General features: G+C 42.8%; 1 protein-coding gene across 1 annotated transcript; it reads left to right on the top strand.

Annotated features, from left to right (window-relative positions):
• The first annotated feature begins 505 nt into the window (after positions 1–505).
• On the top strand, positions 506–2,708 carry LOC134484257 (Y-linked testis-specific protein 1-like). The gene is given in 3 exon segments (NM_001447558.1): positions 506–640; positions 1,679–2,548; positions 2,628–2,708. A coding segment is annotated over 1 exon segment (792 nt). The 5' UTR covers positions 506–640; positions 1,679–1,755; the 3' UTR covers position 2,548; positions 2,628–2,708.
• Positions 2,709–15,289: the final 12,581 nt, after the last annotated feature.

Genomic DNA, 15,289 nt, shown 5'->3' with positions numbered 1-15,289 from the left:
GCCATTGACTTCAATACAAGGTATTTAATCCTGTAAAAATTCCACCTTTGTTTGAATAAAAATGGCCCTCCTCTAAATGTGGGTTTTGATAAAGCTAATTTTGGTGTGCTATCCAGTGGGCTGCCTCGGAGAAAGAGAGGCTAGCAATACGTCTGATACGGAGAATGGCTTAAAGATAACCAAAGAAAAGTTAGAAGCTGGGAAAATAACCACCAAGAATGTTGGTGACTCAGAAACCAAAGACTTTTTCAGAAAAAAAAAATGCATGAAAAGATCTACTTGGGTAGATTGTGTCTCGAGTCATCAGAATATTTGGGTGGGGACTTTATTTTGGTCTCCAGGAGTCTACATGAGATGCTAAAACCTAGATGCTGGAAGTTTCTAAGCGTAACTAGGGAACGAACTGGCCTGAGTGGGCTTCTATGACATAAGCAGAGCCTGGATGATGTCACAGACACAGGGCGGAGGTTGCGCATCTCTTCCACTTGGGGGCGCTTGACACCTTGAAGGTGGGTTCACTATCTTCCCAGCGGTGTGTGAAAGCCAGTTCAGCTCCTGAACCCCACAATTGTTCAACAGGCTTTTGGTGCCTGACCGATTTCAGAAGACAGAATCTGGACGACTAGGACATTTTCTTTCGGTAAATACGTTTATGAAGATAACTGGGACCCTTGTAGCCCAGAAAGCTAATAGTTTTCCCTCGTACAGCGAGTAACCGTATGTTCTGATGTCTTCCATGTTTGAGAGCTAGGCGGATGGTCTAGGCTAGTCAGTCTCCGGAGTTTATTATCCTTTGCTAACAATATCTAATTCATAATTCTACTAAAATGCCAAAGCTCCTCTCTGTGAATGTACATTTTAGGAGATAATATTTCTTTTTTGATGTTTTTTTTTTTTTTTTTTCGTAGCTGAGGACCGAACCCAGGGCCTTGTGCTTGCTAGGCAAGTACTCTTCCACTGAGCTAAATCCCAACCGCAGGAGACTTTATTTCTAAATGGCTGTTGTTGCCTAGACAAAAGAATCTTGTTGCGGTCGAAGATGCAACAGCTTCGCGGAATAAACCTGGGGCTGGGTCTGGATGCACAATACAGAAAGCCAGTGGACTGATGTGCTGTGTCTCTGGGCAGATAGTTGTGGATGTTGCCACATAGCTCACAGTTAGAGCGTATAAGAGGGGTGTGGCCACCCTTCTCCGTCCTTTGTTATCCTTTTTCTGTTCTGCTTGTTTAAAGTGAGGGACAGGGATACTTAATCCCACACTGACCTAGCCATTCAATGAGAGGTTCCGCAGCAGAGGCAAAGTGCCATGGGCCCAAGAAATGTGACTGAATATGTTATTCTGAGCTGTAGAAAACCATTTGTTCATTTCCCTTTGAACTTTAGATTTTGATTTTTGAGACAGGGTTTTTCTGTGGGTAGCTTTGGCTATCCTGGAACTAACTCTGTAGACCAGGCTGGCCTTGATCTCACAGAGGTCTTCCTCCCTCTGCTTCTTAAGTGCTGGAATTAAAGGTGTGCTCCACCATTGCTCAGCCCTAGTATGAGCTTCTGATTATGACAGAATTAGATTCAGATGCTCAAACCTGTTTACCATCACCTTCCTCACCCCCTCCAAAGTTCTGTTAGACAAGAGCCTTGGTCCAGTGCTCCCTCACCCCAACCAAATTGTTCTTGCAGGCACTCATATGACAGAGGCAACAGCATTGTGTATGGTTTAAGCAGGCAAGCTCTTCAAACCCTGGCCATGGGCAAGTATGAATCCTGAACACAGAACGATAGCCACAAGAGAGTGGACCAGGAGTGCCATGGCCTACCACACTAGGTCTACAGCCATGAAGAAGAGGATGTCTCTGAAGAGGATGAGCACACCATCCTTCCAGAAGCGGAGGAGAAGGCCTTCTCGCCAGGCCCTGGGGAACATTGTGGGCTGCAGAATTTCTCATGGATGGAAGGAAGGTGATGAGCCCATCACACAATGGAAGGCCATCGTTCTAGATCAACTGCCAACAAATCCCTCTCTCTATCTGGTCAAGTATGACGGGATTGACTGTGTTTATGCACTTGAACTTTACAGCGATGAGAGGATTTTAAAGCTTAAGGTCTTGCCTCACAAAGTAGTGTTTCCTCAAGTGAAAGATGCCCATCTCGCAAGTGCCATGGTTGGCCGAGCTGTGGAGCATAAATTTGAGAACAAACATGGCTCTAAGGACAACTGGAGGGGGTTGGTCCTAGCCCAGGTGCCAATCATGAAGGACTGGTTTTATATCACCTATGAGAAAGATCCAGTTCTATACATCTACCAACTCCTGGAGGATTACGCAGAAGGTAACCTCCGTATCATTCCAGAGACTCCTCCAGCAGAGGTGAAGTCAGACACTGACAGCGACATCTTAACAGGTCAAAGTGTGCATTACACCAGAAGCGACGGGTCCAAAAAGATAGGCAAAGTCATTTACCAAGTTCTAGCCAAGCCTTCTGTGTACTTCATCAAGTTTGATGGCGACGTCCACATCTACGTCTATAATCTGGTGGAAAAGATCAGTTAAGGTGAAATTCACAAAGTGTGGGGCACATAGATGGGTAATTTATTGGATTGGGGGAAAATGTTTGTTTTTCTTTGTTTCAGATACCCAAGGGCCTTTGACAACTCCAGTATCTTTTCCAGTGGAATTTGTTTTTGCTCTAAAAATTAAAATGTGTGATGTGACATGTTGTGTCTGACCACTTTGGTGGAGGAGACGGGCTTTGGTGGATGGAACATCTAGAGGAAGCCAGAAAAGTCAACGCTGTGAACAGTAAGTCTAATGTCACAAGGCTAAAACTAACAGGACTGAGCTGTTCTGGTTTTTAGAGAGAGAAAAAAAGTGGAGATGAGGCTTAGAGGAGCAGGGATGGCACGGGAAAAAAAAGATGGATGTTTAGGAAGCAGTGGAGAGGGGCCAAAAATAGATAGACTCTCTGAGGTGAAGTTTGAGGGAAAAACAGACTGTTGGGGAAAGAGAGGCAGGTAACAGGGAGTTGGTCTTGGAACTCACAGGGAAACCCAATAAACTGATCCAAGCAGAATCAGAATCAGAGAAGAGCAGGTTTAGTTTGACTAACAAAACCTAATGAATCCTGTTTCTCATCTGTAGATGTATTATTTTTAATCATGTGGGTGGGGGCAGGGCATGAATAGAGGAGACCACAGAGACAAGAATAGTCAGGTCCCCTGGAGCTCGAATTAAAGGTGGTTGGGGCCCATTGGACATGAGCTCAAAGAACAAAATCCAGGTCCTCTTTCAAAGCAGACCAGCTCTTGAACAATTGGTCATCTCTCCGGGCCCTTAAGTCATCTTTTTAAATAAATCCAACCTTCATATGCAGAGAAGAGACAAGGATGAGGGTAAGAAAGATTAAATTGATGATGATGTGGAAGAAAGACTAAAGAACACATGAAGGAGTAGAGGACACTGAGGGACGAAGGAATTCCAAGATGGAGTTCTCAAAAAGTGAAGCAGGAGACCCAGGAAGAACAGAAAGGGTCTAGAATGAGTTGAAATTGGGCCGCATCCATATTGGTCTCTTTGGTTCCTTAAAGAACAACCAAGCCATCACTACAGAAGGTGGATGTGAGGTGGAGGCTTCCCCGAGGACATTTTGACGAGGATAACTCAAGAGTAGTGAATGCCAAACTAAGTTTATATCTATCGATTCCTGAAAGTATCATAAAGCCCATTATTTGTATGATCAGTAAAAAGTAATTTAGAAGAGAAGATGAGGATGCCGTAAGCTTCTGTCAGGTGTTACATGGATCCTGTATTTAGCTTCCCTGAGCACTGTTTGCTTCTGTTGCATCCTGTAATATTTTTGGAGGTCTCTGCTCAATGCCCCTAGAAGACCACAAAGAGCTCCTGCACTGGCTTGTCTTCCCTGACTCTCCTATGACTGGATGGCTTCCTCCACACCTGTGGGCCCTGTTACCTATCTAGCCCCAGGAAGTTTCAGTCTTTTACCCACACTTAAGCTTATCCTCAGAAAACTCTTGACAGTGCCTCCAATACAGAGGTGCTGAGCTCTTTCCTATGCTATTTGCCATGACTTTAAAAGGCTTTGTGGTTCCTGACCTTGTAGCTCTCTCCTGCTGAGAATCCCCTGTGCACTCTGTGGGGTCTCCTTGAACCACATCTAAACTCCAAGAATGTATTTCAAGGCAACCTTGTCTTGGACTCATCCATTGCTGTTTCTTCTCTCAATAATAAGTTTCTCACTGCACGACTTGAAAATACTTTCTTTTTTTTAATTAATTCTGCTATTTGGTGGTTTTTATACTGGCTGGTTGTCTGACGGTTTCATTGCTGCAAAAAGACATCATGACCAAGGCAACTTATAAGGGACAACATTTAATTAGGGCTGGATTACAGGTTCAGAAGTTCAGTCTATTTTCATCAAGGCAGGAAGCATAGAATCCTCTAGCAGACATGGTGTTGGAGAAGAAGCATATCACCCCCACAGTGATATGCTTCCTCCAACAAGGCCACACCTACTCCCACAAGGCCACACCTCCTACTTGTGCTACATTTCCCATGGGACAATCACATTCTAACCACCACCCTGATTTTATGCCAATCCGACACAAGCTAGAGTCATCAGAGAAGAGGTTGCCTCAGTTGAGAAAATGCCTCCATAAGATCCAGCTGTAGGGCATTTTCTTAGTGTTTGGTGGGGGAGGGTTAAGCCCACTGTGAGGGGCACCATTCCTAGGCTGGTGATCCTGGGTTCTATAAGAAAGCAAGCTAAGCAAGACACGAGTACCAAGACAGTAAGCAGTGCCACTCCATAAACTCTGCCTCAGTTCCTGCCTCCAGGATCCCGTCCTGTTTGAGTTCCTTTCCCAATTTCCTTTGGTGATGAGCAGCAATGAAGAAGTGTATGCTGAATAAACCTTTTACTCCCTAACTTGCACTTTGGTCACGGTGTTTCCTTACAACCATAGAAACCCTAAGTAAGACAATTTCTTATAGAAACAGTGTGTCTAGTAGAGCAACAGATGTTTACCTCATAACCACAAATAGAAACATATAGACACTTTGTTTTAATTTAAAGGTAAGACTTGCTCATGTACTGACCTGTGAAGTTCTAGTTTCTTCCTTCTCTCCCTGATGAATGCCATGATCAAAACTAACTTGGGGAGGAAAGGGTTATTTGCCTTACAGGTTACAGAAATTCACTGAGGGAAACAAGAACAGGAGCTTGAAGCGGTAACAAGGACCACTGCTTGTTGGATTGCTCCCTGTCTCAGTCATTGTTCTCTTGCGGTGAAGAGATACCATGGTCAAGGCTACTAGTGTAAATGAAAGCAAGTAATTGGAGGCTAGTTACAGTTTCAGAAGCCTGTTCCATCATCATGGCAGGGAGCATAACACTGGAGCAATAGAGAGCTACTGCTCTGTAAGCAGAGAGAGAGAGAGAGAGAGAGAGAGAGAGAGAGAGAGAGAGAGAGAGAGAGAGAGAAAGAGAAACTCTTGCAAAGCATGGGGCTCTTGAAAACTCAAACTCCAACCTTGTCGACACACCCACTTCCTCCAATGAGGCCACACCTCTTAATCCTTCTAATCCTTGAAAATACTGTCACTCCCTTTTACCTATATATTCAAATATATGACTGTGGGAGCCTTTCTTATTCAAAACACCACACTCCCCATGGCTTGCTCCCTTACTTTTTCTTACAGCCTAAAAGGCTTTTCTTTATATACATAACTACTGATGTTGGGCCCTTCCACAACAATCATTAATCAAGAAAATGTTCCATAGACTTACCCAAAGACTAATCTAATGGAGGCAGTTCTTGAATTGTTCTCTCTTCTCAGTTGACTCCAAATTGTCAAGTTGAGAAAAAAAAAAAAAGAGTGAGAGACCCAGCACCTTAATGTTTCTCTTACTCCATGTTACATACTCACCACCAGCCACTCTCTTCTCTCAGTGTATAGACCCACTTCCCTGTATGGCAGAACTGAAGAGTAACTACTGTCACCAACATGAATATTCGAGGGTATTTGACAAGAAAGTAATACATTCTACAGCTCCCAACGCCAAGCAAAAGCATTTTAGTGTGTGTTACACTTACTGGAAGACTGTCAGTCACTGGCCATTTAATGGGTCACAGTAGACCACAGTACCAAAAAGTCAAAACATATCATCTCCTCTCAGCAGGAGACATAGCCCTTTCTCAAAACCCATGACTATCTGTAGGCTTAGATTTTTTCAAAACCTACTTTATTTAGGGTTCTTAAACACTTTAACCACCCTTCAAGCCCACTAACCAGAGGTAGCAGAGAGAGAAAGTTGATAGGAAAAGGGAGAGAGTTTTGGACCTATTTAGAAGTAATTCTTTGGGGCAACTCCAATCTTCATTGTGCAGTATGGTCCAATAGCAAACGCAAAACACAAATCAGTAGCAGTGCCTTGATCTGGAAGAGACTACAAGGCTCTAACAAACCAACAAGAAGCAGCAGAAGCAGCCAGAAGCAGCCCGTATAGCACAGGTCCTTTTGGGTGTTTCTCATTATGGAACAAAGACCAGCAAAGACCATCGAAGCCTTGCAAGGTGTAGCAATGTAAAAATGTCCTCTCCCTCTCTGTTGGATTACATTTATGTTCTCCATAAACATCCTGTCCCCCTTCAAGCATGTTCTCCAGCGAAATATCACATGCCTTCTCATGTGTCTGCTTCTGCAAAACATCCTCTCCTAACATAGCTTCTAGAAAAATATCCTGTGAGACAAGTGAGTTTCCAAAGTAACCAAAATTTTTCGACTTCATCTAGCCTTATCTCACACTCAGCCGTTACATCACAAAACATATAATGGCAGTGTTGCAAGGGTCCTAGGCCCCAGCTCCATCAGTCGCTAGAGCTTCTGCAATTGCTCTCCGTGAAACTCAACTCATTTCGTGAGCACAACCTTTAGTTATCCCTATAAACATTGTGCTCTCTCCATCTTTCCTCTCAGCCAATAGCTGTCCAACTTCCAACCAACTCAGCTGTGACCAGAAAAACCCTCATCAAGAAAGCCAATGAATTTGACTTGATTTTTTTTCCCTGACAGAACGGAGTGTTCTCGCTGCATGGTTACACTGGTGTCTGAGTCATCTGTAATGAAACCCACTACTAGAAAGAGCAAAGTCACAGGAACTATGACAAATAGCAAATCACATAACAAGCATCACAGTTGACCAAACCTTTTTTGCAGCTTTATTGAAGTATAATTTACATACTTAAAAAATCCATTTATTTTAAGTGTGTAATTTAATGATTTTAAAGCAAAATTTATAGCTTCCTTCCTTTTTTTAATACTCATTTCCCACTAGTTCATATGATATCAAAGTCTATTAAAAACACAGAATTGAAGTCAGGAGAAGGACCAGAGCGGGAAGCAGCAAGGCACTTGATTTGCTAAGACAACTGATACATTGGCAGAATTGTCTGGATAAAACCACTTGGGAAACATTGGGACTTCTCTTAGTGTGCAGCCTCCAGACAAAGTGTTTAAAGGATTAAGTCTTGGGTCCTCCTACACCAAATCCGGACCTGACCTGGTAAGGTCAGCATCACTTTTGGCCACTTTCATGTTAATCACATTCATCACTCTTACAAGTTGCCCAGCAACTCATATAGTAAACAAACTCATTTTGGTTCATGGTTTCATAGGTTTCAGTCCATGGACACATGACCATGAAAGGGGCACTATAGAGCTCAACTGCTAACCTCACTGGCATCCAAGAAGCACCAACACAGGAAGAGACCAAGGACAAAAAAACACCCTCCAAGACATATCCCAAATGACCAAGTCACTTAATTTCCTTTCTCCTAGTTTCCCACCACATTCATACATATCCATCAACAGATGAACTCATTAATTACAGCCCACAGGGTCCAATGGCTTTTCATAGTCCCAACTTTGAACATTGAACTGGGACAATGTGTATCTTAAACCCATAGGGTAGGGCCAGAAGGTTGTGTCAGAGGTTTAAACTTCACCTCACACTAGCAACAACTGGGTAGATTTCTCAATATTTCCTATTTCTTTCTGTTACTGAGCTACACCCTGTCTGCATTACAGCATTTTGTCTGGGGTGAGATACCTTCAGAATCAATTGAAAAGACGCCCCCCACCATGTGTTTTCTTGAATGTAAAATGGGACATCTATAATATAGACAAACACGCATATATACAGACTCACAGATAGAGGGAAAAAGGGAAGGAGTTGAGTCTTAGGAACCCTCACGGAAGGGAGAGTTGAAATATAATATGCAGATGTCAGCAAGAACCAGAACAAAGCAGTGCCTTCTATACACAACAGGACCACTATCCCCCAGCCCTAGCTGATAGGAAAGGGAGAGTCAGTTTTTTACAAAGATGTAGCTGGTGATAAGCTGCACAGGCTCCAGTGGCTTGCCCAATGCCCATGATTTATGGGCAGCATAAATGACTTGAGTGGGTTATTACAGAGGGCAGAAAGAGAGCTTGAAGTTGGGCGAAGGGATTAGGTCGGGATGGATCTGGGAGGAGTTAGGAAGAGATGTGAGAAGTAAATTCTACCAATATATAATGTACAAAGTTCTCCAGGAACTAACAAAAGTGGTTTTTAAAATACTAAATCTGCACTGAACACATACAAACCATTTTTCTTGTCATCTCCTAAATAACAGTCCCACATGATTTCATTTCATTAAGTACAAAAGCAATTCAGAGATTATTTAAAATGTAGGAAGATCTGGAATGACAGCAGAAGGGTAAAGCCAAATGTGTGGTCACACATGCAAATACCAGTGCTTGGTATGGGAACAGGAGGATGACCGGGGCTTCCTGACAGTGAGCCTCACCTCAGGTTCAGCAGGGGACCCTGTCACAAGGGATTACAGTAGGTAGTGAAGGAGCAGAACACGCTCTACCCACCCCCAGCCTCTGAACTAACATGTTTCTATGCACACATGCACACATACAGACACATAAATATGACTATAGTATTCAAGAGGCTTGCATAGGTTATATGCAAATGCAGTCTCATTTTAGCCAAGGAACCTGAGGACTTTTAGATCATTGAGAGTCCTGGGGCCAACTCTCAGAGGACAGGATATATCTCCTTATTGTGCAAACAAATCCTTTGTTGAGTGTGTGTCAGTGACTCCAGACAGTTCTCCTCCTCTATGTTCCTGTGTATCACAGAGAATGATCTGGAAATAATGAAAAAATATAAACTAAAGGCTTTGTTGCAGTTTCTAAGCTTGCGTTAAAAATCATATTTTTCACGTTTTATTAAATGGAAGGAAAATCTTCAGCTCCCAGCAACAATAGACTCAATCATGTTTGCTTCCATTTTATCCCATTATGAATAGCAATTAATTGCACATCAATAGCTCCCCATGCTTCGAACTAAATCAGGATGAAGGAATATGTTTCCGTACAGATAATTAATGCCTATGTGGATAATCAAGTAGAAAGGGGGGAGGTATGATGCCTTTGGCTTATTCCAGAGTTAAGGCTTGATTGGATAGTTGTTATGCAAATAACGCTAACCTCTGAGAAATGAAATGTAACGATAAAAAATACTACCAAATGGGATGGACACTCATTACTTGATTTCTTTTAAAAGAAAAAAAAACATACTTTAGGATTTTGAATAAGTGTTACCCTCAGAATTTCATATATTTGAATGTGTTTGGTTTTCACTTAGTGGATTGTTTAAAAAGGATTGGGTATTGTGTTTTTGTTAAAAGAGATGTGTCAATGGGAGGTGGGGGCCTTGAGATTTCAAAAGCCCACCAGGCTTCACTCTCTCCCTCTCCCTCTCCCTCTCCCTCTCCCTCTCCCTCTCCCTCTCCCTCTCCCTCTCCCTCTCCCTCTCCCTCTCCCTCTCCCTCTCCCTCTCCCTCTCCCTCTCCCTCTCCCTCTCTCTCTCTCTCTCTCTCTCTCTCTCTCTCTCTGTCTCTCTCTCTCTCTCTCTCTCTCTCTTTCTCTCTGTCTCTCTCTCTCTCTGTCTCTCTCTCATCTGTCGAGCAGGATGTGAGCTCTCAGGAACTACTCCAGCCATGCCTGCCTGCCTGCCAGCCTGCTGCCATGGTGTCTACCACGATGGTCCATGGACTCACCCTCTGATACTGTAAGACCGCAATTAAATGTTTCCTTTCAAAAATTGGTTTGATCACGGTGTGTCTTCACAGCAATAGAACAGTAACTACAGCACACATCTTCCTGTTTATTTTTCTAATACTTCCGTATTTATTTCATTAAAGTTACCTGTTGTCCATTTAACAGTTTTATGAATAAGTTTCAAGTTTTAAGACAAATAGTGCCTATCCCATCGACCACGGTGTCATTCATCACAATGTTATCGGGCTCCAATCTAGGGATTAATCATCAGGGTTTGAAAACAAAATCCATCAGCTCAATACATTAGGCTTTATTGGAGAAAGTGAGGTTACAAGTATGTAATCTCTTTAGTGTCTTCTCTGCCAGTCTGTTGTATGCATGACTTGTTGAATATTGTCGTTTGTGGTGGTTGTTGTTGTTTTTTAAATATGAAATGTTGAATGCAAGGGCAAGTGGCAGGGATCCGATAGATCTTTGAATCCTCACTTTCTCCTTCCCATCACGCACTAAGTCTCCCAATCCTCAGCTATCATTCAAATACACTGAAACAACTCAAATATACCGAAACAAGGTGATATCAAGACACTGAAACAACTCAAATATACCGAAACAAGGTGAAATCAAGACACTGAAATAACTCAAATATACCGAAACAAGGTAAAATCAAGATACTCTCGCCATCTCTAATTTGTGTTTGCATGTTGACCGTAATCATCTTGTAAGCCATAAAAACCACAGGATGGGTCTGAGGAGGATCAGTGGGTGAAACAGCTTGCTGCCTAAGCAGACCTGAACTCTGATCCCAGACATCATGAAAGAGGCAGGGGAAACCTGTAACCGCAGGGACAGGGAGGGGGAACAGAATCACCAAGGTCTGCTGGCTCCAGCCGGATGAAAATATGAGAGTTTGGGATCAGGCAAAGACAATACCTGTCATAGTTAGGGTTCCATTGCTGTGGGGAGAAACCATGACAAAGGCAGCTCTTAATAAAGGAAATATTTAATTGGGGCTGGCTTAGAGTTTCAGAGATTCAGTCCGTTATTATCATGGTGGGAAACATGGGAGTGTCCAGGTAGACATGGTGGTTGAGAGTGTTCTATATCTAAATCTAAAGGCAGCCCAGAAAGAGACTCGCAGCCACAAGCAGCCATGAAGAGCATCTCTCTTCCTCATTGGGCAGAGCTTGAACACTAGGAGCCCTCAGAGCCTGCCTACATAGTGACACACTTTCTCCAACAAGGCCACACCTCTTACTAGTGGCACTTCCCATGCGCCAAGAGTATTCAAACCACAACAATGCATCAAAAGAAAATGGCAGAAAGACATAAAGATACTGCATGGTATCCTCTTGGAGCAGGGTGCTGCAACCCTCTCCCACACACACATAAATCCATGCAGATGTGCACAAATGAGCAGATTTATTTAGTTATTTACTTACTTACTTCATTTTATTTTTTTTCCTTAAGAACTTGGTACATACACATAATGTGTTTGAGCAAATCCATCCCCATCCCCTCCCTTCAAATCCCTCCCCTTTCCTCCCTGCGAATTCCATCTGCATTTTAACATAAACTGCTGAGTCCATTTAGTGCTGACTAGATGTGTGGGGGTGGATACAAACATCCAGGGGAGCATGGACAGCTGAAACGGGCCAAATCCATGAAGAAAACGGGCCCTCTTCCCTGTAGTCATCAGTTGCCAGTAGTTCCTCAGTTGGGGGAGAAGAGCTTCCAGAGTCTCCACCCGTCTATTCTGGGAAATATCTATGCAGATTTTGTAGATGGGATCCTAGTCACAGTGAAACACATGAACACACACACAGACACACAGACACACACACACACACGCACACGCACACGCACACGCACACCCCAAAATTTAAAACCAGAGAATGGTTTTTAAAAATTTACACAACGGGGGTTGGGGATTTAGCTCAGTGGTAGAGCGCTTGCCTAGGAAGTGCAAGGCCCTGGGTTCGATCCCCAGCTCCGGAAAAAAAGAACCAAAAAAAAAAAAAAAAAAAAAATTTACACAACGTCCTAAATTCAGTTCCTTGGTGGCGAGATATTTGAATTCCACACCAGATCATATTACTATCTATATAAAATTAAATTATTCAAATGAATATTTTAAAGTTCACCGGATCTTTATCTGTTAAATAGCACAGGCTGAACGAAATCAGTTGGTGCCAAACCTCCCTACGGCTGCACAAAAAAAATTGTAAATCAGTGTTCAAAAGCATGAATCCACAAGGGTGAGGGGATCATTGCTGATCGAGGACCTACAGGATAGGGTACGGAGGCTCAGTAGACCAGACAGGTGGATCATAAGCAAAGAGCCTGGAAAACGGGCCATTCATATCTTGACAACCTTCAAAGACTAGGGGAAATGCAGGGATAGGTACCCCCTGAAGTGGGAATAAAAAAACTTTAATACATTTACAGGACACTTAGCTTCTAAATACAGTGAGGATTGGAATCTACAGTGTGAGAAGGCATAGGAGTAGTAGTATCCAGTTTTCCCCTTACTGTGACAAAATTGTGTCATTTAGGGGCTGGAGAGATGGCTCAGCTACTCAGAACCCTTAGCATCCTCACAACTGACTCTGACTCTGGGAGATCTCACTCCCTCTTCTGGCCTTTGCAGGTACTGCAGCCACATTACATAACACAAAAAAGACCCATGAACAAAAATAAAAGTGAGAACTTAAAATGTGTCATTTAGTTGATGTTAATGCACCAAGGTTTGCAGAGAGAATCTCTTCTAAGCATAACCTGCCAATAAAAAATAGTCTAAAACATATGAGCTGAGGCAGGAAATAGAAGGCAGAAGAGTGGCAGGAAGAGAGGATTCTGGGAAATAGTGTATAATAGGAGACACAGAGAGGGACGCTGCGGCAGATGCTAAAGGATATGTTGAGGAAGATGCTAAGAAAGGGGATGAAAGCGTAGTAAATAACCATGTGGAAGACAGAATAGATTGAATGGGTTAAATAAGTTAGTCCGGGATTGAGCCAAAGTTTGTGGCTTAGGAATTTGTTAATAAATAATTAGATTTAGAGTTGTCATTGTGGGAGCGGGAGCTGGGAAGGAAAAAAGTACTTTCTTTTTCCAAAGGTAAAATTCTCCTAATTATTTACATATGATTATGTAACATGTTAATATATGGAAATCATGTGTAGGTTATATGGGAAATTTCAACTATCCTTCAAGAATCCTATATGAGAATTCTAAAATAAATATGTTTTTTTTATTTTTTTTTATTAACTTGAGTATTTCTTATATACATTTTGAGTGTTATTCCCTTTCCTGGTTTCCGGGCAAACATCCCCCTCCCCCCTCCCCTTCCTTATGGGTGTGCCCCTCCCAACCCTCCCCCCATTGCCGCCCTACCCCCATAGACTAGTTCACTGGGGGTTCAGTCTTAGCAGGACCCAGGGCTTCCCCTTTCACTGGTGCTCTTACTAGGATATTCATTGCTACCTATGGGGTCAGAGTCCAGGGTCAGTCCATGTATAGTCTTTAGGTAGTGGCTTAGTCCCTGGAAGCTCTGGTTGCTTGGCATTGTTGTACTTTTGGGGTCTCGAGCCCCTTCAAGCTCTTCCAGTTCTTTCTCTGATTCCTTCAATAGGGGACCTATTCTCAGTTCAGTGGTTTGCTGCTGGCATTCGCCTCTGTATTTGCTGTATTCTGGCTGTGTCTCTCAGGAGAGATCTACATCCGGCTCCTGTCGGTCTGCACTTCTTTGCTTCATCCATCTTGTCTAATTGGGTGGCTGTATATGTATGGGCCACATGTGGGGCAGGCTCTGAATGGGTGTTCCTTCATTCTCTGTTTTAATCTTTGCCTCTCCCTTCCCTGCCAAGGGTATTCTTTTTCCTCATTTAAAGAAGGAGTGAAGCATTCACATTTTGATCATCCGTCTTGAGTTTCGTTTGTTCTAGGGATCTAGGGTAATTCAAGCATTTGGGCTAATAGCCACTTATCAATGAGTGCATACCATGTATGTCTTTCTGTGATTGGGTTAGCTCACTCAGGATGATATTTTCCAGTTCCAACCATTTGCCTATGAATTTCATAAACTCGTTGTTTTTGATAGCTGAGTAATATTCCATTGTGTAGATGTACCACATTTTCTGTATCCATTCCTCTGTTGAAGGGCATCTGGGTTCTTTCCATTTTCTGGCTATTATAAATAAGGCTGTGATGAACATAGTGGAGCATGTGTCTCTTTTATATGTTGAGGCATCTTTTGGGTATATGCCCAAGAGAGGTATAGCTAGATCCTCAGGCAGTTCAATGTCCAATTTTCTGAGGAACCTCCAGACTGATTTCCAGAATGGTTTTACCAGTCTGCAATCCCACCAACAATGGAGGAGTGTTCCTCTTTCTCCACATCCTCGCCAGCATCTGCTGTCACCTGAGTTTTTGATCTTAGCGATTCTCACTGGTGTGAGGTGAAATCTCAGGGTTGTTTTGATTTGCATTTCCCTTATGACTAAAGATGTTGAACATTTCTTTAGGTGTTACTCAGCCATTCGGCATTCCTCAGCTGTGAATTCTTTGTTTAGCTCTGAACCCCATTTTTTAATAGGGTTATTTGTTTCCCTGCGGTCTAACTTCTTGAGTTCTTTGTATATTTTGGATATAAGGCCTCTATCTGTTGTAGGATTGGTAAAGATCTTTTCCCAATCTGTTGGTTGCCGTTTTGTCCTAACCACAATGTCCTTTGCCTTACAGAAGGTTTGCAGTTTTATGAGATCCCATTTGTCGATTCTTGATCTTAGAGCATAAGCCATTGGTGTTTTGTTCAGGAAATTTTTTCCAGTGCCTATGTGTTCCAGATGCTTCCCTAGTTTTTCTTCTATTAGTTTGAGTGTGTCTGGTTTGATGTGGAGGTCCTTGATCCACTTGGACTTAAGCTTTGTACAGGGTGATAAGCATGGATCGATCTGCATTCTTCTACATGTTGCCCTCCAGTTGAACCAGCACCATTTGCTGAAAATGCTATCTTTTTTCATTGGATGGTTTTGGCTCCTTTGTCAAAAATCAAGTGACCATAGGTGTGTGGGTTCATTTCTGGGTCTTCAATTCTATTCCATTGGTCTATCTGTCTGTCTCTGTACCAATACCATGCAGTTTTTATCACTATTGCTCT

The sequence above is a fragment of the Rattus norvegicus genome, chromosome Y (genome assembly GCF_021556685.1).
Source record: "Rattus norvegicus strain SHRSP/BbbUtx chromosome Y, alternate assembly SHRSP_T2T, whole genome shotgun sequence".
NCBI lineage: Eukaryota > Metazoa > Chordata > Mammalia > Rodentia > Muridae > Rattus > Rattus norvegicus.
The sequence above is the reverse complement of the archived record's forward strand: the minus strand, read 5'-3'. Positions and strand labels throughout refer to the sequence as shown.